Source organism: Haemaphysalis longicornis, unplaced genomic scaffold (genome assembly GCF_048455015.1).
Source record: "Haemaphysalis longicornis isolate Haplotype H1 unplaced genomic scaffold, Haemaphysalis longicornis Haplotype H1 scaffold_8, whole genome shotgun sequence".
Classification (NCBI taxonomy): domain Eukaryota; kingdom Metazoa; phylum Arthropoda; class Arachnida; order Ixodida; family Ixodidae; genus Haemaphysalis; species Haemaphysalis longicornis.
In genome coordinates, this window is record NW_027526445.1 from 173195591 (window position 1) to 173217649 (window position 22059).

The following is a 22059-nucleotide window of genomic DNA, read 5'->3' on the forward strand; positions in this document are numbered from 1 at the left end:
GAGCTGCCGCCTCTTACTACCACCGTCCAAGTCGCCCAAGTGTATAGATGTTCAGAATAAACGTGCGGCAAAATAACGTAGCAACCCTTCTACTGCTCACTGCGCATTATTTAAACGAATGTAAAAGAAAAACTTGTATATTGTGCAAGTATAGAAGTTTCCAGAATTAGTTAGTACTCGTTGCAAAAGGTTGCGATTTCTCCCCTAATGTCGGCAAGCTGTTCTTATCTTATTGCTCTTTCGAGGCTCCGTTATGTGCTGGGGAGCGCACTCGTTTACGACCCGCCGCGATGGCTCAGCGGCTAAGGCGTTGTGATGCTGAGCCCAAGGACGCGGGGTCGACTCCCGACAAAGGCGGCCGCTTCTCTTATGGAGGCGAAAAGCGAAAACGCCTGTGTGTTCGACATTTCGGAGCACGTTAAAGAACCCCTGGTGGTCAAAATTAATCCGGAGCCCTCCACTACGGCGCGCCTCACCGGCAGTGCGGCGTCGGCGCTTTAAACCCCACAATCAATCAATCAATCTCCATTTGTTTACTTATGTGCCGCTATGCTTTGAGCCTGGCATATTTTTTTTTCCTTTTGGACTAAACGCGCAGTTCAGGAGACGCTTTTTTTTTACCTCTCCCCTCCTCTTCTTAAATTCCCTGAGGATCTCCCTTTCCTGCTCATTTTTTTTTTTCTTTTCCTGACGTTGTCTCAGGATCGCTTCTTTATACGCGCCACCGTGTGTTAGTACAGCTACATAGAAATCAAGTCGTCTGGCCTATCTGTTAACAGCTAGTTTACATGCTCAGTATGAAAACACGTGTGAAGGTCGGCGCCTGCCGAACGTAATCCCTGACCAGCTGTCATTTTTTTTTTTTTTTTTTGCAAAGCGGCTATGCACATTATTAAATCGGAGCTTTCTTTGCCTCAGTGATGGCGATGTTTTTATCCCAAAACGCACTGCACGAAAGCCAACTTTTGACAATGAGTTTTAACCAAGGACACATGCTGCTGATGATGATGATGATGGTGGTGGTGGTGGTGGTGGTGGTGGTGGTGGTGGTGGTGGTGTCGACGACGACGACGACGATGGTATGATGATGATGACGATGAACTGACTGCAGGAAAGCCCTAAAAACACTTCCCGTGGTGGGAATCGAACCTGGGATTCTAGCGTTATGAACCCGCCGTCTATCCGATTTCGTCTCAAAATTAATCCGGAGCCCCCCACTACGGCGCGCCTCATCGCCCACGTTGCGTCGGCGCGTTAAACCTTACAATCAATCAATCAATCTATCCGATTTCGTCCTTTCGACACGACCACGCAGTTTGGATTTCGGACTTTTACCCTGATTCAGGTTGCGTAGAAAAAAGGTTCACGTTTTAGCCATCTTTCTCCTAATAAAGGGGCCGTGGTTTTGAATATTTGGGCTACTGGAACCCAACCAGCTATGGGTCTCGTGCCTACAGATGGTAACGCAGCGCGGATCCTGGCAGGCTCGTCACTTTTAGCTAGGAATGGGCCAAGGTTCGCGTAAAGAGGCGAGCCCCGGACTACTTCTCAAACGCGCAAGCACAAAATACATACGTGGGAAGGAGGAAACAGCTGGAAATCAGCAAATTGAAAAATAATGCACCAAAGTGGGCTGGATGAGTAAAAGTACTCAGGGGACCGATAATAAAAAATAAACTTATACAGGAGAAGTCGTGCATGGTTGTTCGACGATCCAAGCACGAACATTTTCACTCGGTCAGGGATGCGCGTTCAGGCACTAAAGACAAAAATGAAAGAAGCGACGATAATTGCTCGAGGAGTGTGCTGCAAAGCAAAAAAAAAAGACACTAAGCTAGACTGTCAGGACCAGTGATATACGGGTTACATTGAAGAGTTTTCTGTGCGAGTTAAGAAAAGATAAAGTTGCGTTGAGATGGTTAAATGAAAAGGCTGAATTGTTTATCGACACCGGCTACTTGAGTGAGGAATTTGCAACCAACTTTGAATATGAAGACGAAATGACTAACATTATAAGCCGGTTGAACTATCCAATAAAAGACAACAAACCTGATACTATTGAACACTGCAAAATTAGTAAGACATCGAATTCATAGACAAACTTCGCGGAGTTGCGTTTATTGAACTGTGCTACAAATTTTGTCATTGAAATTCCCTGATAAACAAGATTCCTTGCAGAAACTTCGCCAACATCCCATTTTCTATACCAAGCAGAACGTGAGACGATGTCACGTTCTCTGGCTAGACTTGACTATCAGAATAAGATGTCTTCATTCATGTGCATTTGAAGAGTACGCCGAGATGACAGCGAGAAAGTTAAGCTGCTCATCAAGCCCGGTAACATCGGAACGAGCTATATATAGCAAGTGTACTGAGCATGAAACCACGAGTGCTTCTCCCATGGGATTTAAATGACGAAGTGGGACTCAAATATTTGTAGCGAATACAGAGGCGAAGTAACGCGTTCAAGTGCAAAATCCTCAAGGATGTTTCAGACATCCAAAGAAGACTGCTACTGCACGTAACCGACGTCTCACTTTGATTAACACATCGCTGCGGACATTATTCGAAGAACAAGAATGCGCTTCAAATTGACAGTCCGGTTAGCCTAGTACAAAGGTCAAGAAAAAAGGGGAAGGTGATACGAAACTCTTTTCTGACCGCTCTAAATAAACCTTACGATTTTTGTAGGAAGCAGGGTTGGTTAAGGTCTAGTCATGCGCATGATCTACAAGTAGTTCACCATCCATTTAACAGAATCGTTACCAAGGGTGGGCAAACGAAATAGGGCAAGACTAAAGATTTCATTCACGGACAAACTAAGAAATTTGCGCGGCAAAGTTGCGACTCGATAGACGCACGATAGAAGCAAATATTTATCCTTGGGAGAGGCCTTCTTCTTGTAATAAGGCACAAAGGGGCGACGATGCTTATGAGTGAGGCCAAGAACTTCGCAGTGTTGAACAGGGGTCTTTGCCCAACGTAATTTTGGAAAAAGCAGCCACACGCTTTGCTTAAAACGGTCCACATTCCACGTAAGCCTGCTCATTGGAAACAAAAAACGACGTGTTTTCGTCAAATAGACATTCTATTTTTTAATATTTTATATATTTGGTATAAATTCAAATGTTAAAACGCTGACACAATTAACTCAGAAAACAATGGCCGCGTATATGCGCGCTTCGGTGCAAATATCGTCGAAGGGCGATAGCCATCTTCCGCCCCTGCCACGTGAGTGCCTCTATTCTCTCCTACGCGCCCCTCTCGCACTTTTACCCTCCCGTCTTGCTCCTACCATGATAAAAAAGGCGCAGGCTTGCTCAAGTCAATTCAATTTTCCCGCGTTCCACTGCTCACGCGCCATCTATTGGAATTTTAACAGCATAGCTATTTACGACGACACAAATCCGTCGGCGCAGGCAGTAAACACCGAGTGCACGTGAGCGCGTGCTTCGCGGTGACCACCCGGCGTCGTGGGGGTGGTGGTGCCAGAAGATATGACTCACACCCACTCAGGGGGATTGGCCAAAAAAAGGGCGCTCACCGAGACAAACTATACGCACAGTAATTAAAGAAATACATTTAACTAATGCATTTAAAATGGGCGTTTATGGCTTGCGCGGGGGCTTAAACCCCATGAGAAGCTCCCGCCTTCGTCATCGTCGTCGCGTAGTCACGACGATCACGAAGGCGGGTCCGCCGCGCGAAAGACGATGAAGCCGAATCTGCCAAGCCATTACTTCACAATCCACACTAAGAGGCGGCACACGGGGCCAGCTGACGGAGAAGTGGAAGTCCACCGAGGCGAGGGCGTGCTACAAGAGGATTTGCCCTACGCGGCTGTGCAGTCGGAAGACGACGACGAAAGGGATCACGACGATTGCTACTGAGTGAAACACTGTGCATACTTTAATGGTCTTTGGTTCACAGCGCTGTTCAAAGCGGCTTTGCACTCCTGGGCTACGGCTGCTCCCTCTCCTCTCGACCCAGCGCATGCTGGTAGAGAGGGCACGAGCAGCCAGCAAGGACCAGGGCATCCCGGACTAGCGGACGCCCCCCACCGGTGCCCTCACCATCCTGCACCTTTAAGCTCGAAATTAAAGATGTTTATTCTCTCTCTCTCTCTCTCTCTCTCTCTCTCTCTCTCTCTCTCTCTCTCTCTCTCTCTCTCTCGTGGGATCCGCCTCAATTGTGGGGAGAAGCCAGGTCGACCCCCAGCTCAACTGCTTCTCCTGCCTTGCACCACTAGGGGGAGCTGCGCCAATTTTTATAGTTTATTTGGAATTCCAGCATGAGGTCAGGGCTCAAGTACTAACCGCTTTTTTGCTTTTTTGGTTAAAATATTGTTTTCAACTCGTCTCTTTTGTTCCCTACCGCAAAAATCAAGCAGCGATCTATTTTTACTTATAAGAATATTGCAAACAACTCTAATGGATGGACACTTTGCCGAAAATACGCCTAATATTTTCTTTTTGCTGAACAAAGTATAGTACCAGATTTAGTAATGCGGAATGGTTTCGCATATGTAAACTTCTTGTTGAAGAATCCGTCTAACTTTTGGCCGGGAAGCAGGATCGAGAGACAGACCGATTGATCGAGCGAAATTTCGCGTTTTCCGTATTTTCGAGCATATAACCCGCCCCTGCATATAATCCGCGCACCCACTTTCAGCCCGCCGGAAAAGAAAAAAGATCCTCGCTACCCGCACACTTGATGAAGGAAAGGCTGCACCAAAGCTACCGCTCAAACAACACATCACACACTATGCAGACAGAAAAAGCGTATATTGAGCAAGTAGAATACACTGACTGTAAGGTTACAGTCACAATTCACTAATAAAACTCAGTTGTTACGGTGTGGTTGTCCTTGTTTTTTCTTCCTTGTCTTTGCATGTTTTGCGCAATCACTGCCATGGAAGAATTAGTCAGTGTTATTGTGTAGGCGCTTCCCGGCACAACGCACATTGGCGTGGAGCTGCACTAAGGGAAAAACACTGCTATAATTCACACCCCTGCTTCGTCAGTAAAATTTTCGCAACTTCGGTGCGAGTTACACGCGCGAAAATATGGTAACTAGCCCAATAAAAACTATTGCCTTGAAAATCCCGACCCTACCGTGGTTCAGCGCACCTAGGTTCGCGATATGGCTCCAGCACCCCGTGTAAGGCGAAGAAGTTGGCAAATGGCGTGACGCTGTAAACATTTACTTCAGCCCGACGCCACTTTCTCCGCAGTAGTGTTTCGGATCCGGGTTAGTCACCAGTGCGGCCCCCCTTAGAAGTTCGTCCAAGCTCCCCCATTTTCTCCAAAGCATTCGCTTCGCGAACTTTCATGCCATGGGTCCCGAGCACCGCCCTTGAAACAACCGGAATGCGCTCAATAATGTACGGGAAGAAAGGAAAGTTGCCGCAGTGCTTTCCGTAGCTAAAACTTGGTGGCGCTTGGCGCCGATCCAAGTGCGCGCGACGAGAGACAACTGCATCCCCGCCACTCGCCCTTCCAGCGACGCTGGCGAAGCGCATCTCCCCAAATGCGGCACGACTTGTTTTTTTACTTCGAATATCACTTTCGTCAAGAGAACAGCGTGAAGAAAAGAAGACAACGGCGGCTCAGAAGCTCTTCTTATGTTGTGATTCGAGAGCAATAACGTCCGAATGAACGTCTCTGAGTGTTCCTTGGAGTTTTGCGTTGTAAGATTTTCAAATTTTGCCTGCGGTATTTTTGTGGCGTTAGGCTTAGTTTTTATAGATTTTTGGTGTCCTCAAAAAAATTGTCTGATGATTACGATACTCCCTAACGCGAAATGTGAGCGCAGCGCGAACTGCAGTCTTCTCGGTGGCGGCGCAGAGCTGCTTCGTCTCAGGAATTCAAGTCAAGACAAGTCAAGTTGTTTTTATTTCCAACAAAATTTTTTCCTGGTCGCCCAGGCGAAAAGGGGTCATAGATCGCTTGAATGTGCCTGCGGTCCCGAACAGACAGCGAAACATACGAAGGAACAGAAACACGAATGTGATGCTCGATCAAATAAGAAAAAAAATCCAACTATGCAAACTATGCACATATATCAATGAAAACATATTTACAAATGCAATAGCACATTTTCGAAAATTTCTGTGAAAAAAAAAACACATTACCACTTATACACTGCTACTAATTACAAACACGTCTGCGATAGGAAATTCACATGTGTGATAGGACTGGAAGTGAAAATTGGGAGAGAACAGGAAGAGAGAGAGAGAAAATTCTTTAATGAGACCGAAGAGGTCAGCCCTGCATAATGCTGGGCTTGCTACTTCAGTGGTTGGTGAACATGTGATAAGGGTTATACGCTTACATGAATAATACAAATAAGAAAAAGAAAAAAAAACGAAAGAAACTCCAGCAGACAGACACATGAACACACATAAAAAAGAAGGAGGGGGAATAAGCTTTATTTATGCGAGCCTTAGGTGCTGCTGTCTTTAAAAAAAACAAAAAAAAGTTACAGGCAGTCACAGGCTGGAGTCGAGTCCAGAGACTCTTGGAAATCTTCACATTTGCGTCGATGTCGTGTAAGGCGTCAACAACATAAAGGTACCAGCATGACTAAAAGGTGCACTTTACAGTGAAAAGTGTAACAGATACTACTAGTTATGCAGGTGTTAGTTGAGTTTCGCTGGAAAATCCCTTTCGAAACCCATGTTGCACAGGAGTTAAAAACGAGAATAATTCAAGAACGTTTGGTAGGTATGAAAATATTACATGTTTCATGATCTTATAGCAGATGCTGGTTAATGAAATTGGGCGGTAATTGCCTAATGAATGACGGTCACCGGATTTATGGAGTGGAACCACCTTACCGATTTTCCAGTCATCAGGCAGATTTCTGTGTTTCAATTATTGGTTAAATTTTTTTGTCAATATAATGTCTTAATAGGCCTTCGTGATTCTAAGAATTTTAGCATTAATATTGTCCGGACTCGAAGAGGATAAATTTAGATGATCAATAATCGGTACTATGCCATCAAAGTAAAAACTAATAGGGTCTATTGAAAAACTTACATTACTGCCGTACTTCCTCCAGTCCGATAACCCTCTAGTCCGAAAGGGAGTACGACCGGGAGACACCCTCTCTCCAAAACTATTCACAGAATGCCTGGAGGATACATTTAGAAAGCTGGACTGGAAAAACGTAGGATTAGGAAAAAACGGGAAATACTTGAGCCATTTGGGGTTTGCGGACAACATGCGTAACTGACTGAGACTGCAGAGCTCCTGCAAACAATGCTTGAGGAACTGCAATCGGAAAGCACAGCCCTGGGACTAAACATAAATGTGAATAAATCTAAAGCAATAAGGAATAAGCTTGTCAAAAACGTTCTATCCAGCTTTGAAAATGAAAAGCTAGACGAAGTAAAAGAATATAACTACGTCGGACAGATGGTTCATGCTTGCCCCAACCACGAGAGAGAAATCCGGCGTAGAATAATCGGTATGGATTGCGGCGCACTCGGCAAGCACTCCCAGATAATGAAAAGTAAGCTACCTCTGTCACTGAAAAGAAAAATCTACAACCAGTCCATACTGCCGGCGATGACATACGGAGCTGAAACTTGGCGTCTTACTTCTTATAAAATCTTGTAAATCTTCAATATATAAATGTAAATCTGCTTATAAAAGGTGCCTTGCTGCCTTTTATATGAATATTCGTACTTTTAACATAGAAAATCATCTATTATTTATAAAAGTATACAAGAATCAAATGACCGGGGAGATCGTTGAAGAGTACGAGATTTATTTTCTAACGAATGTGTCAGTAACCTTTGGGTGCTGTTAACCGACAAAGAAATTGCTTCTTTATGTCTGGTGATAACCCGTGTACTCCAGTGACGACTTTGTGTTGCTTCCTCCTCCCACTTTTCCTCGTTTGTTGCGACAGAATTCTGTATACAAGTAATTGTCTGCATTAAAACGCCTGTTGTTAGCCTGCGCTGTGTCTCATCTACGCCTCGCCCTCGTTTCTTTGTGCTGTTCCAAGGACGTTGTACCAACACGCCCAAGCCCATACCTTGGCCATAATAATGTCTTAATGTCCGATATTTAACCCACCAGGTGAGAAGAGTTTCCGTTTTGTTCAGCCTTGGCCGCCCAGGGGCTGATACATAAATAATATTTCTTTCTCAACTAGGCCTTTCCTGCCTGTAAAACAATTACTGTAGATAAGCTGCACAATATTGAGGTGGACCTCCTTGCGCGAATGGCGTTTTTGACTACTTGTGTTGTTAAGAGGCTGCAATACCTGTTAAACGTAAATATAAACAAATGTTTAAAGGGGCCATGAGGACAAAATACAAGATTGGCTAATTAATTTTGTCGCAACCGTCAAATAAATAACGCAGATGTTAGGGAAACCAGACGAAACATTGGCGACTTGACATCCACTTTTCGGCGGTTTTTGTGAGACGTCACAGAATCTGCTTACAGCGATCGGCGGTTGCCGCCCTCAGCCACCGCGAGAAACATGACGGGGTCATTTTAGTGGGGCCCCTAATTCCGTTTGATCGCATCACTTTATTGCTGATCTGCAGTTAACACTCTGATAACTGTGTTTGAATTTTTACCGAAAACACGGCACTCCTGTCAACGTTACTTCAGTGTAGCGCGAAATTTGAAAGTTAACCAAAATTTCCTGCGGTTTATCGGTTAAAAAATGGCCGCGTATCTGCTCCTTTCGTTGCAAATGCCGACGAAAGACGGTAGTCGACTCGCCGCCCTTACAAGTAAATGCCTCCCTTTTCTTTCCCGCTCACCTCTCATGCTGTTTCGCTCCCCTCTCGTTCCTCCCAAGATAACATGCTAGAGGTTTTCTAAAGTCAATTTAAATTTACCGCGTTGCACTGCTTCAACGTAGGGTGCCTCGATGCCAGCGCTGCCGTACGGCGGAGACGCACGTGAATTGAGGCGCCCTACTTCAACGTTTATAGAACCACATTGCCCTACTCCACGAGAATTCCAAGCGGAACGCGTAACCTGAATAGTGGAACCTTTCGTTGCTGTTGCTGTTTGATTTCTGAATTTCCGCCAGGGGCACGGGCAACAGCAGGCGACGGTTTTCGCAGTTGATGTAGCATTTCATTTGCTATCACAAAAACCAATCATCCATAATTTTTTTAATAACGGAACACTGCAAATATCACTTATGTATTCCTTTTCTGCATCATATTTGCGTAATATCTTGGTCTTTTTCGGAAATGTTGACAAGTAAGAACATTCACAACGAACTTAGGTGTTTAGATCTGGCTGCTGGTAAATAAGACTATTGCGCGGCATCTGTTTCATTTTCGCCGGGTGGCTCAATCGAGTCACAGACAGACAGACATACAGATAGACCGACATTTCTGCGTTTAAGTAGCCCCAGAAAGACTATGGTCTTTAAATAACGTATTTTGTGGCTGTAGTAAAGCTGCGTGAGTTACGAAAAGCCAGATTTTTCAAACTGAACAAACTTGTGTTTCGTCTTCATGGCCTCTTTGAAGGCTACAACGCAATAATGGTATAGCCCTAAGCTTCGGGTTGTGTAGCCATGATGTCTGTTGGTGGCCTTCCTTGTGCAGGCGAGCTCAGCGGGAAGCGTCTTCCTGGGGACGACGGACCTCGATTCTGAGGGCCAGTACGCCTGCGAGGTGTCCGCAGACGCCCCCTCCTTCCAGACGGTCCGCTCAGAGAAAGAGCTCAAGATCTACGGCAAGTGTGCAGCCAAACATTTGTTTTGTTGTTGTTTTAAGTGCAGAGCACTTTATGGATTCGCCGTGTCGTCGTAGGCCGCTAACGGTTCGATGTAACTGCCGGAATCAGGCGGCGCAGCGAGATAACGGACCCAAGTATATAGAGCCTGATGTACCTTTGTCAGGGGGTCACGCCGAAGCTTCGAAAACCACGCGGTTTAAATTGTCATAACCGTTCGAACCTCGTGAACCGCTGGCGCTTGTCATACATCTCCCCGTTGCCTAGTGCAAAGAAAACTGCAGGTACATTTTAGGCAAAATTGTGTATATAACCGGCAGCCTCCGCGTTCATTTAGTTAGGAACGCTCGTTGGGTTGGTTTTTACGGTAGTAAGTGAAAAAAGCTGCCGCGCAAGAAAGAAATGGCGCGTTCGAAATGCCGCAGAAAGGCTCCAGCCGCGCAAGAAAAAAATGCCGCGTTCGAAATGACGCAAAACCGCTCCAGCGTACGAAATTAAAGCAAGCACAAAAAGAACAGAACTCCTGCTGGCACAGTTTTAGGCAGGGGGCGCGCGAGCATTGTGAACGCGGGAAATGTGAAATGCATTGGGTGGCAGCAGTGAGCGGATAACGGCGCTACAGCCCATTATGGCGAGTCACTGCTCTGCACTTCCGACAGCTTTCACGTAGAGTGGAACGGTTTAATCTTTGAAATTCAATTGCAGTAAATAAAGCAAGGCAATCTGATATATGTACACGCTAGACGAAAGCAAATGTTCACTTTTTCATAGCAGCCTATTTAAGTCCACTGCAGGACGGAGGCCTTTTCCGATGACCTCCAACCGCTTCTACCCTGCGTTGCCCGAGTCCTAACCGACACAAATGAACTTTATTTGTAGGGTGGCACGTGGCCTTAATGGGATGAGGGGTAAATAGATTTATAATGCATGTGCACTAGAACCTGTAACAGGAAAGCCCCCAGTGGGTTTAGAGTCAGTTCATGTCCACTCGTGTCAAATCCGGTCAGTGCACTCTTTGCCTCCGAATTTTTCTATTTCGTTCGTCCATCTAGTTAATCATCTCCCCTTGTCTTAGTGCCGTCTCTCGTTAGCCACTTCGTTTTACCATTGTGGTCCACCAGTGGTCGTTTGTTTCCTAGATGGCAAGTGAAAGTTGACTTCTTTTTCTTAATTTGATTTCTTAATCAGCTAGCCTTAAATATGCTTCCAAAACAAATTCTGGCAACGATAACAGAAACGATAGCAGCAACGTACTTGTAACTGCAGGCGAGATGAAAAGACGTATTTGAAACTTGTCGCCAGCTAGAACCATAAAAACTGTAGTCTTTCCTATTCCTTTTGCGTTTTTTGATTCATGGATCGGAACCGACGGAGTGTTTCTATACGCGCGCTTTAGCGCCAAATTAAAATTATTTCCACCAACTGGTTTAGGAATTTTTTGTGCTTACCCTACTGTATAAAACGCTGTCTTCAATATGAGTTGGAGAGCATGCACTTAACAAAATATTCTCCAGAAATTCAGAGAATTGTCTACTAATGCGTAGCATTCTTACGCTGCTTCTCATGATTGCGAGTCCTTTATAGCCACTTTTCTTGGTTTTTCTAAATCCTGTCCGACCAATTATCTCCATTTGCGCTATTATAACGATTACAGGTGGAACGTTCGCTAGATCTGCATTATTGCGGAAATGAAGGGCGTTACACCACTCACCATTTTCTGTAACTTTTTCATATTTTTCTTATTTTTTCTAGTTTTTCAACATTTCGTTCTGCCAATCATCTCCGTTTACATTATTATAACGATTACAGATGAAATTCTTGCGATATCTGCATTCATGTGGAGATTCCATGCGTTGGCCATTTTCCATTATTCTTTTATAGTTTTCTCGTTCTTTAGTTTTTCAAAATTCCGTTCGACTAATTATCTCAATTTACGCTATTATAACGATTACAGGTGGATCATTCGATATATTTGCATTTTTGCGGAATTGCAAGGCGTTACACGGTCCTGGCTGTTGCTACGCATTAAAATCTGTTGTCTGTCCCTTTAAGACGCGGCTGGTGAAGATAGTGTGTTGTGCAGCACATTGTAAACTCAGCGGAACTGACTTTTGAATGTTTATAGTGTCACTCAATGTCTATAGTTTGTCTATAGTGTGAACTGTGCATTTTTAGTGGCACTGCCTGACTTATGATGATGCTTTAATGTTTTATGGCACAAAGCCAGCGAGGGGCCGAGATCGCCAAAACAAACACGCTGCCTGACTAAACTGTGTGCCTTTGTAAACAGGAACACAAAATTGGAACTGTTCCCATTCTGTTAATTTTATCCTCCTCTCCCCCTACCCCATCCTTACTTCTCCCAAGAGCTTTCGTTTGAATACGATGTTACACTCATTCACTCATGAAAACGCTAGTCACAGTAACAGCTTCACTGGAAATTCGATTGAGATTCTTCAAGATCGCACAATCATGCTGTAGTATTTCTCGCCTAACAAGCTTGCTTTGATTTTTCCCTCTCCGGCACGCATCAGTGCTACCAAAAAAGGGCCCAGAGATTCACGGAACTCAGCCCTACTACCGAGTCGGTGACCTGGTGAACGTGACGTGTCGGGCGGGAGCATCGAAGCCGCCAGCAATGCTGACGTGGTACATCAACAACGAGAAGGTCAGTAAGTACCCCTTACGACCAGAACAAGGTATGCTACGAGGAAACCGCGGAAATTGGTACCCTCAAAGCGGGAACTCTCGCAGTGCTCTGGATTTGACAAAACTTTAAACTGTGATTGTAATGATGAAGCACGCCGGGTTCACGGGGTGCTTTTCTAAGGCACACAATCCTCTTTAAATTTTAATGATAACGGGCACAGACCACAATCACGTTTGAAAACCAATATATGTTTTATTAAACAGAGGAATTGAATAACATCGCCCTGGTTGACAAACACCAGCACTAATCGCGTCAGTAAGGCCGCAATGAACCATTTTCCAGTACCGGTCCTCCTAGCGCCCACCACGGCGAATTAAAATGGCAGTAAGGCACGCCCCCCAAAATGTTTGGCTTTCGGGGAACTCGGGCACAAAACGTTCTCGTCCTGCAGTCTCGCCCGCACCCATCCGTCACCACCGGTGCCTTTCATATGAATGTCACGGTAGCAGGCGCACGGTCCCTTGACTAATCTGCATTTGGTGCAAGCACCCATTTTTCTTCTCTTATTTTTCTAATTTTCCTTCCCCCCTCACTCGCAGCCATGTTCTCGCAGTGTGGTTAGCCTCAAACATTTTTGCCCCTTTCCTTTGAAACCCTTTTTTGTGTGTACGTACGAACTCACTGCGAACTATCAAAAAGGAGATAATAAAAACGTGCAGCCTTAGGAAGCATAGCCGCTCCCCAAGCTGCAAGCTGAGGGGGCGCCCTTTTGTTTATTTCGCCCGAGGCTACTGCCAAGAATGGCGGACGGGCAGCTCGTGCATGCGCAGATGGCTACTGGAAAAAGGAAAAGGTTCACTTCAGAAACAAACACGTCGACAGAGCCAGCGTTAGGAAGCGATAACAGCACTACTTAACCATTTCATTTTTTTTTTCGTGTTCGTAGACATATACGAAAAAATATGCGAAAAACGCGAGATCTATCCCCACGTTGATGCTCCAAATGTGGAATTCCGTTTTTTTTTTTTCTTGCTTTTATTGCAATATTCGATTCGATGTGAAGAGGAGCTATCAGCTGGTGTCCACTTGTTTCGCCCTGCTTCATAGCCGCTGCTTCGACTATCCGTTCGCAGATAGGCACAAGCTCGGCCCTTCCTGTACACACTAGCGCCATCTACCGGCTCGCTTTGAACGCTCCTATTCTAGCGAGCGACCGCTACAAGACCTCCGATATTCGTACCCAGTAGTGTAAGGTTGGAGTTTTTGGTTTTGACGCCCACTGAAGTGACTGGAGCCCCGGCAATGTTACTTTCTTTCGCCAAAACCCATGGTTTTTTTTAACTGTTCTTATAGGTCAATTCTGCGAATCCTGTACGCGAATGACTGACTGGGTGAAGTGGCCCGAGTGCGAGACGGACACAGACAAGGGTTTCATTTCATTTCATTTCATTTCATTTCATTTCATTTCATTTCACTTTACTTCCAACTCTAACATGATAGTTCAGAAAAACTGCTTGGACCGGTTCCGTGCATTTCTGTTTCGCGTGTGCAAATACGCCTTTTCGCAAAGCCACCTTTGTTGCAAATGCTCAGCAGAAAACGGTTGCAACTGTACGCTTCTTTCTAGGAATGACAGCAGCCAACGCTCAAGACAAATGGAATATGCTCATATCTTTCGCCTCAATTATGTGGCACCTCTACGTCACGCTCGGAAGACCTTCGCTGTTCATACACCTTCACACAGTGAATGGCCCACAGTTTTTAGGCGCGAACCACCTTAGGAGGTCAGGCTGTCGGCGTCTCCTGTCGTCGGCTCAAGTCTTAACGGTAAATGAGGTTTCCAAACAATGGTCAAAAACAAGTGTAGCATGGATAAAACCGCTTCAAAATAATCTAACATGATTTAAACTAATTTAAAATGAAGGAATGATCAGGATTTCATTGCATTAATACCATAAATTTGTTAAATTCCGTCTCAAAATTGGTATTGAACGTGAGGCCGCAAACGCGAGGTCCTGGAAAGCATACTTCTTAGCAGGCTGCGGGATGTGACCCGAAGACAACTTGCTGTCAGTCTGCCTCAAATTAAATTACCTAAATCCGGTTCAACGCAAGAGAGGACGCCACCGCCTCAGCAAGACCGTGATTTCTCCTCCCACCGGCGCTCCTCCGGCGCCCAATCAGCGCGCTCTGTGTGGCAACAGAGAGACTTACAATCTTTGAATACACTTATACACTGCATTTTGTTCGGAATTCTCGTTGAGTTGGTTTTTACGATACTAAGCAAAAACAGCAGCCGCTGGGAAAAAAAAACGACGCGTTCAAATTGGCGCAGAAATGCTCCATCACGTGCGAAGTGAAAGCCAGCACAAAAAGAACAGAACTCCCGCTCGTGCTGCTCCAGGCCGAACAAGAAACTAGAGATTAAAGAAACGATGCGAACTGTCCCAGGAGAAGGTGCGTGAGCACTGAGAAGGCGGGAAAATTGAATGGCATTGAACAAACCTCTGTTCAGTTCATCAGGAGAAGAGTGAAACAGGGAGGTTAAGAGCGTGACTGGTGGTAGCAAAGAGCGCAGAACGCCAGCTGTGCAGTTCTGACAGCTTTCACGTTGAGTGTAACTGCCTTATTTTTTTTTTAATTTCCCGGAGGCGTCGACTTATACCCGCAAGACGTTTGGATCATGGCCGTCCGAGGATAGCGTTGGGGTACTTTGAGCATGAGTCACTCGTTGCGCAGCATTAACCTGGTGTTTGGTCTTGCATGGTGTGGTTTTCCCTCCGTAGCCAGCACGTCCTCCTATGGCGTAACATCTAGGTATGGGCGTGGGTGTTGTTCTCCCGCTTACTCTTGTGGATGGCGATCCTAGATGATTAGATGCTGGCCAACCGAGGCACCTTTCCTGGTCGCCCTGACGGTGGCTTCGAGTGTAAGAATCCGAGCGTAGCATTATAGTTCTGAGACCCGGGGTGGCAGGGAAGCCCTCTGATGAACCTAAGACCAGCCCGTTACAGTACATATAGTTGATGCGGGTAAGGTGATAGCACATGGTTCAGCAGAGAGCTCCGGGAATCGCGATGTTCCGCACCAAGCGACGCGCTATGGGACGGGAGTCTACCTAACGCGTCTGAGATGCGGTGAATCAGATGTAGAAGGCGCTATCACGTTGGATTGGGCTTTTTCATTCCCTCTTGCGATCCCCCCTTCTTCCACGCCGCAGGTAACAAGCTGTAAGGTGGCGGGTTGAAGTGGTTGGCCCGCAATGGTCATGTTTGTGCGAGCGTGGTTCGACTATGACCGCCACCACCGGCGAGGTAATGGTTTTGGTTGCAGACACCTCGATGCCAAGCATTACCATGAGATTGGTGAAGGCATCCAGGGACAAAATGTGTTGGGAGATACGAGTATGCCGATCAGTGTATATCATAACGACAACAATAAAGCCATTGTGGGCGTCGTTTTATAAGTGGCAATGACTTTACAGCTCTGCTGGTCCTCCAGATTCGCATGTTGGAACGACCCTTAATGCTTCTTTCTTGTCGGCAGGTTCCTCCAGTGTACGAAAGAACGCATCCCATCTTCCTCGATCGGGACCAGCTGTACCACTCGTCCCTGGGGCTTACGTTCAGGGCAGAGCAGCACCAATTTGTGTTCGGCACCATGAAGCTCAAGTGCACCGCCACGGTTTCTGGGGCCTACTCACTCTCCAGCGAAGAGATCATCGCTGCGCAAGACGCCAAGCCCACTGGTGCGGCTGCATTCGCTTTCTTTTATAATGGAAACTATTTCTTTATCTACGTAAAGGCGAAAATTTCGTCGGGTCTCTCCGTCTGTTAGCTAAACGAGTGGGTGAAGCACTTTATTACAGACGAGAGGCCATTAGGGCCTGCGGAAAGTAAGGATGGGGGAGAGAGAGGAGAAAGGCCAAGTACACAGTTCCAGTATTGGAATCCTATTCACAAAATGCACAGTTCACTCAGTCAGTGGCACCAAAAATGCACAGCTCTGCACAGACATTGATCGTGGATAGGTATGGTCAGTCCGGAACAGTCGGCCAGACTGCTGCACCAATTTGTAGAGAGCGTTTTCAAGGGCGTACTGGGTGTGTGGAGAGAAAGAGAGAGAGAGAGAGAGAGAGCATTCGAGGATGCATTTAACCCGGGCCGCGCCGAGAGCCTTTCTTATTAATTGCCGCTGATCTTCATTGCTGGATATGGTCAAGGCTCTCCCCAAAGCTCTGTGGAAAGCCGGAGGTTGGAGGGCTCAAGGGTAGACTTGTCGCAGCCACTCACAATATGTTTGAGCGTCCCGGGCTCCCCACAGAAGAGGCAAACCGGGCACAATTGTTTGAAATAAAAAAGGTGCGGTCTGGCGTGGTGTGGGAACGTATGGGCCTGCAGGGTGCGCGATAATCTTTCCTGGTTTTCCTGGAAGAGATTTGTGTGAGGAGGGATATGTCCTACGTGGCAGCCTATAGTGCTGTGTGCTTTGATTTCAGGCTCAAGCGACGATAAGCCGTCTATAAATGGCGGCCAGGCGAGCTACCACGTGGGTGACCTAGTGAACGTTACCTGCTCGTACTCGCGCTACGGACGCCCTGTTCACCTGCAGTGGCACCTCAACGACAGGCCGGTAAGGTCTTCTCTGTGCTTTTTATTTACTCCCTTCGGGAAAAGGTTGGCGTATACAGGGTGTTTCAGGGAAGACTAAGTGATTTTAAACAGGAGTTCCGGTGTAATTTTTTGCGCGATTTGAGAAAGAGAAATAAAACTTATTTAACAAAGTGCTAGAGCAGCTTGGTGACCGAATAACGCAGTGCTTCAGCGATTATGGCTGTCAGACCCGTGAGCACCTTCCTGTGCCTAAGCGTTACTCCTATCATTATACCCTCCATAGCACGTAGGAAGGATCTAAGTTTGCTTTCTACTTGTTCAGTAAGGTGCTAAGTTTTCGCTCCGTATGTCATCACCGGCAGGATGCGCTGATTAAATACCTTTCTCTTTATGGATAGAGGTGGCTTACTTTTCATTGGGTGTGAGTGCTTGCCGAGTGCACCCAAACCCATTCCTATTCTCAGCCTTATCTATTTCTCAAGCACTGACCACCAGTCAAACGTAGTTACAATCGTTACCCTGTTCCAGTCCTGCGTTACCTATGCTGAAAAATACGTGTTCAGCATGTTTATTTATCATTACTTAAGGTTTAATAATAATTATCTTTACTCCCACAGCGACGCTCTCGGATTGTAATTCGTCAATTATTTTTGGAGTTCGGCAGACTCACTGAGAAAGACTATGTCGTCTACAAACCTCAAATGGCTCAAGTATTCCCCGTTGATCCGTAACCCTACGTTTTGACAGTCACGCTTCCTGAATACCCTCTCCAGATACGCTCTGAGAACTTTTGTCGAGATCGTATCTTCTTGGCGCCCTTCCTTTCCGATTGGGAGCTTTTCTCTTTGCTTGTGAAGGGTCAACCTGCCTGTGCATCCCTAATATCTATGTTGTCTAGGACTGTTAGGTAGGTCTCCTCCATTCCTTGATTTTTTTATGGCCTCCATCACTGCGGTGGAGTTTATTGATTCAAACGCTTTTTCATAGGCTATAGATGTCTATAGGCTAAAGATAGGTTATAGATAGGCTATAGATATACATAGGATATAGATAGATACATAGATACATAGATATAGATACATAGATAGATATAGATAGGATATAGATATACATAGGCTATAGATAGGGTGGCTTATTATACTGTGCGCATTTTTCTATTGCTTGGTTGATGGCATGAATGGGATCCATATTATGGTATCCTTTTCTAAAACCAGCCTGATCACTCAGTTGTTGGAAATCTAGGCTGTCGTTTATGCGGTTCACTATTACCTTGGTAAACAGCTTGTGCGCAACCAACAGAAGGCTGATGAGTCTGTGGTTTTTAAGATCTTTGGTATCTCCCTTCTTATGAATTAAAACTGTGTACTTTTACTTTTAAAGACCTTAAGCTTTCTGGACTTAGTTTACCAAGCTTTTATACTACTATATCTACGCCCTCCTTTAAAGTTTCACAGTTATGTAGCCTTCGACTGCATATTTTCCTCTTTTCATGCCTTTAACGGTACTATGCATTCAAAATACAAGTTTGGTTCACTCAAAAGATTGCCTCGTTAGAATCATGTTTCGCAAAAAGTTCCTTCGTGAGCTGAGTTAGTTTTCTAGTTTCTTTCCTACACGCTGCTTCTCGATTAGCCGATGCTGACTCAATGATTGCTGTTGTTACGGTGTCATTTAGTGTGTCCACTCTGTCCTCGTTCTCAGCGTCTAAAAGCGCGAATTCGTTCTGAAGGGTTATTTTACACTCCTGCGTCCTGGCTCTAATTGACACCCTGGTGGGTCTCATGGAGCTGTTCCACCCAGCTCGTAAGAGGGGATTTGAGCCCACGGAAGCGGGTTGTGTTGCCGGCCATGGCAGCCTTTTTTTCTGGTGAGATCAAGAAACTAAAACGCCCATACGTCGGGAGCTTCAGCGAATGTTAAAGGTTCGCTGGTGACCTAAACTCATCTCGAATCCCACGGTTCGTCTTGTGGCGGAGGTATAACTCCAAGGCACAAAATCCCAATAGAAAATTAAAGATGAGAGCACATCGCTCGACTCAAAGAAGAACGGGACATCATAGAGTAAAGGCAGCCTCAGAATTCAACCTTATGGCCTCCACTTTCGGGTCAAATAAATTCGTAAAAACGGGCGGCATTTTGAAAGTCGCGAAACGGCGAGAATTGCCTTTCAACGTTTTTCTTCCAAAATTCGCCAGCAGAAAATCATTCTTAAGCTGCATTTTTATGGTTTCCAAAAAAAGGTTATGAAATAGTTATTGGGCACTAAACAAATATTAACAACTTGAAAACGATGTTGTCGACCTTTAAGACTCCGCCTTCTGAACTAGTAATACGCGTGGCGTTACCACTCACAGCTACTTACGTTTTCAGTTATAAATGGCTTCAATGTAGCGTTTGCTGTGGACTGTATACTTACTGTTAGCGAGTTTTAGCATTCCGTCCGTTCCGTCCATTTCGTGCTGACCATGTTGACGGGGGCCTGACTGGACACATGCGTATTCGTTCTGGTATAGTTGATTAGTTCCGACGGCAGGCCTTCGCCATGCCCGCGCATTCGTCACGATTGGGGGTGTCCCCCTCACCATGCCCGCGCGCGCATGCGCAGTCTCGTCCCAGTACTGACGGTAGGCACGGAAGAAACGGACCATACGGAATGCTAAAACTCTCTATTACCATCTGCACTGTAAAACGACATCGGTAAGGAGGAACGTTTTGACGCACCGTTTCCTCTGCGCTGGAGATACTGCAATGTCTGCTGTTGATGGCCGGATTTTCGCAGGTGTCCAGTAGGTACCTGGTCAACTACCCAGTCCGGCTTGCGGAGTCTGGCCGCCAGGTGACGTCCCTGGGCCTTCGATTCACGGTTCGCCCGAGCCACTTCGTGCTCGACGAGATGCGCATCAGGTGCACAGCAACGCTGGACAGCAGCGACCGGGCCGGCTCGCAGTGGGATGAGGAGTTCGTCCTCGGACACAGCTCTCCGGGCCCCCACGTCTCCGAGCAATATGGTGCGTGGGCCTGGCGGTGGTATTGATTCCAGGAGTTAGGATGACAAATACGTTCGCTTCATTAAAAAAGACTGCTCGTCCACATAACAATGATACCGATTTTATCGCAAACTTCAAAACAAATAATAGAGATAGTAAAGGAAACATATGAAGGAGTAGCGACTACCCAACCACTTTTCTGCGACGTTTCTACGACGGCGCAGAATTTTCCGAGAACCGAATCCACCACCAAGAATCATGATTGGGCAATTGTAGTTGGTCCTCGAGTTCCGTTTCATCGCATCACTTGAGGGCTAACGTGCCGTTAGCACATTCATAACAGTTTTTAGGGCATGCCCTATCACGTCACTGTTACCCCTGCTACGTCACTGTAGCGCCAACTCTGAAGGTTTAACAATAGAGAGATTTAGCCTACCGTCTTTGACGGTCCGCTCCGCTTCGATAGCAAGTGGCAGCTCCATTGCGCATGCGTGGTGCGCTCCGGCGCAAGTGACGTTACCGGAGTGGCGCCCCGCTTCGCTCACCTGGCTGGCTGAGCCATAGAGTTTCATACTAATATATATTAGTATGAAACTCTATGAGCTGAGCGGACCATCGAGGCATCTTGCACTCCGCCGCCAAATGCTAAAATGGCTGCCCGTAGCGAGGCGAGCGCGGAACAGCGCACTCCGTTTCTTCAGTTGAAACATGAGCGACTAACGCTCATGCCACACATGTCACACAATATGTCACACACCTCAACGACGTTTCGAACGCAAGCGAAAAACGTCGACCGAAGCGCGGACCTACTTTTATGCAGCTCCGAGAGAGGCAGCCTCGTGTTGGCTATTCGAAAGTTGGACGGCTTCTTTAAATATTGTAGTGTAACTGTAGTGACTTGTCAACAGTAAGGAGTTATTTAATTATAAAATGGACCAGAAATCTATGGCAGTCAAATAGCGACGTTGTCGCAGCTGAGAAAAAACCCACGAGAGAGAGAGAGAGCGTCATTTTCTTCTTCAAGCCGGGGTGTGTGCGCTTGAAGAAGAAAATGACGCTTTCTCTCTTTCTCTCTCCCGCTCTCGCGCGAACGAGGGATTGACGGCACCGCCCCTCTGCGCTGCCGTCGAATTACTGGAGTGTGGCAATATATTTACTGCCATTATATCGCGTCAGCGACTACATTCCATAAATCAAGGTGAAATAAGGCAGTAAACACGGCACTTTGCTTTATTTGAGTGCCTAAAATATCAGTTCCTATGTTTCCTTTGGATGGCGTTTTGGTTTTATCACGCACAGGGCAGGACTAGTATCGCTTAGCTGAAAGTGGTTGTGCTGCTCACGCTCCGGTCGCACTGAGCGGGCTGTCAAAATCAGACAGCTAAAATTCTAATATATCTTGAGTTTTTTAGGTTAAAAATCTATCTCGGGACTGCAATGGAACTGAGATAGTTACCAAAGCCTAGTTATTTCAATATAAACCAAGTTGTACTTTATCTTCATGGCCTTTTTAAAGGAATAATAAAATGTCCCCAAGACCAGGTAAAGCCCCCAAAATGGACAGCCCCCGCCTTAGCGCGGTCGGTCAGCCGTGAATCAGACACCAACCTCCGAGTGACCTGGCCTGCCAAGGCTTTTGGGTGTTGGGTACGTAGAAGGGGCGCAGAGGGGTTGGGGTATGTAGGCAAACCCATGCGAACGCTGCAATTACGACTAAAAAGCAGTGAAGAGAAAATACAGCTGCTTTTTCAATCCAGGAAACTCTGCTTCCCACGGGAGGCGCACGTAAAACGCTCTTTGAGGTTCAAACCACAAAACTTCGCGCTAATAAATACTAAATGGAAATATGTCGCTGCTAACGCGTGCCGTCATAGGCGCCGCCATTGCAGCTGGAAGCATTCCTTTCCAACTTGGCTTGGCTTGCCACGCGATTTTTTTTCACTCCTGAAATCAAAATCAACAAAAAGGGTAACATTTTTATTTTTTCGCATGAAGCATCTACAAAAAATTTCAGACAAATGAATTTTTGGAGCTCCAGTTTGCGATGAATAAAACAACCTTAAATAATCTTTTAGCAATAATAGTGG

The 22059-nt window shown here is 46.1% G+C and overlaps 1 protein-coding gene across 1 annotated transcript in view; it reads left to right on the plus strand.

Annotated features, from left to right (window-relative positions):
* LOC144148752 (uncharacterized) overlaps window positions 1-22059 on the plus strand; it is a 38352-nt gene that overhangs the window by 14178 nt on the left and 2115 nt on the right. Inside the window, exons 3-7 of the mRNA XM_077680268.1 lie at window positions 9593-9722; window positions 12257-12390; window positions 15919-16120; window positions 16871-17004; window positions 19765-19993. Of these exons, the coding sequence (XP_077536394.1) occupies window positions 9593-9722; window positions 12257-12390; window positions 15919-16120; window positions 16871-17004; window positions 19765-19993 (829 nt within the window). The remainder of the gene's footprint in view (window positions 1-9592; window positions 9723-12256; window positions 12391-15918; window positions 16121-16870; window positions 17005-19764; window positions 19994-22059) is intronic.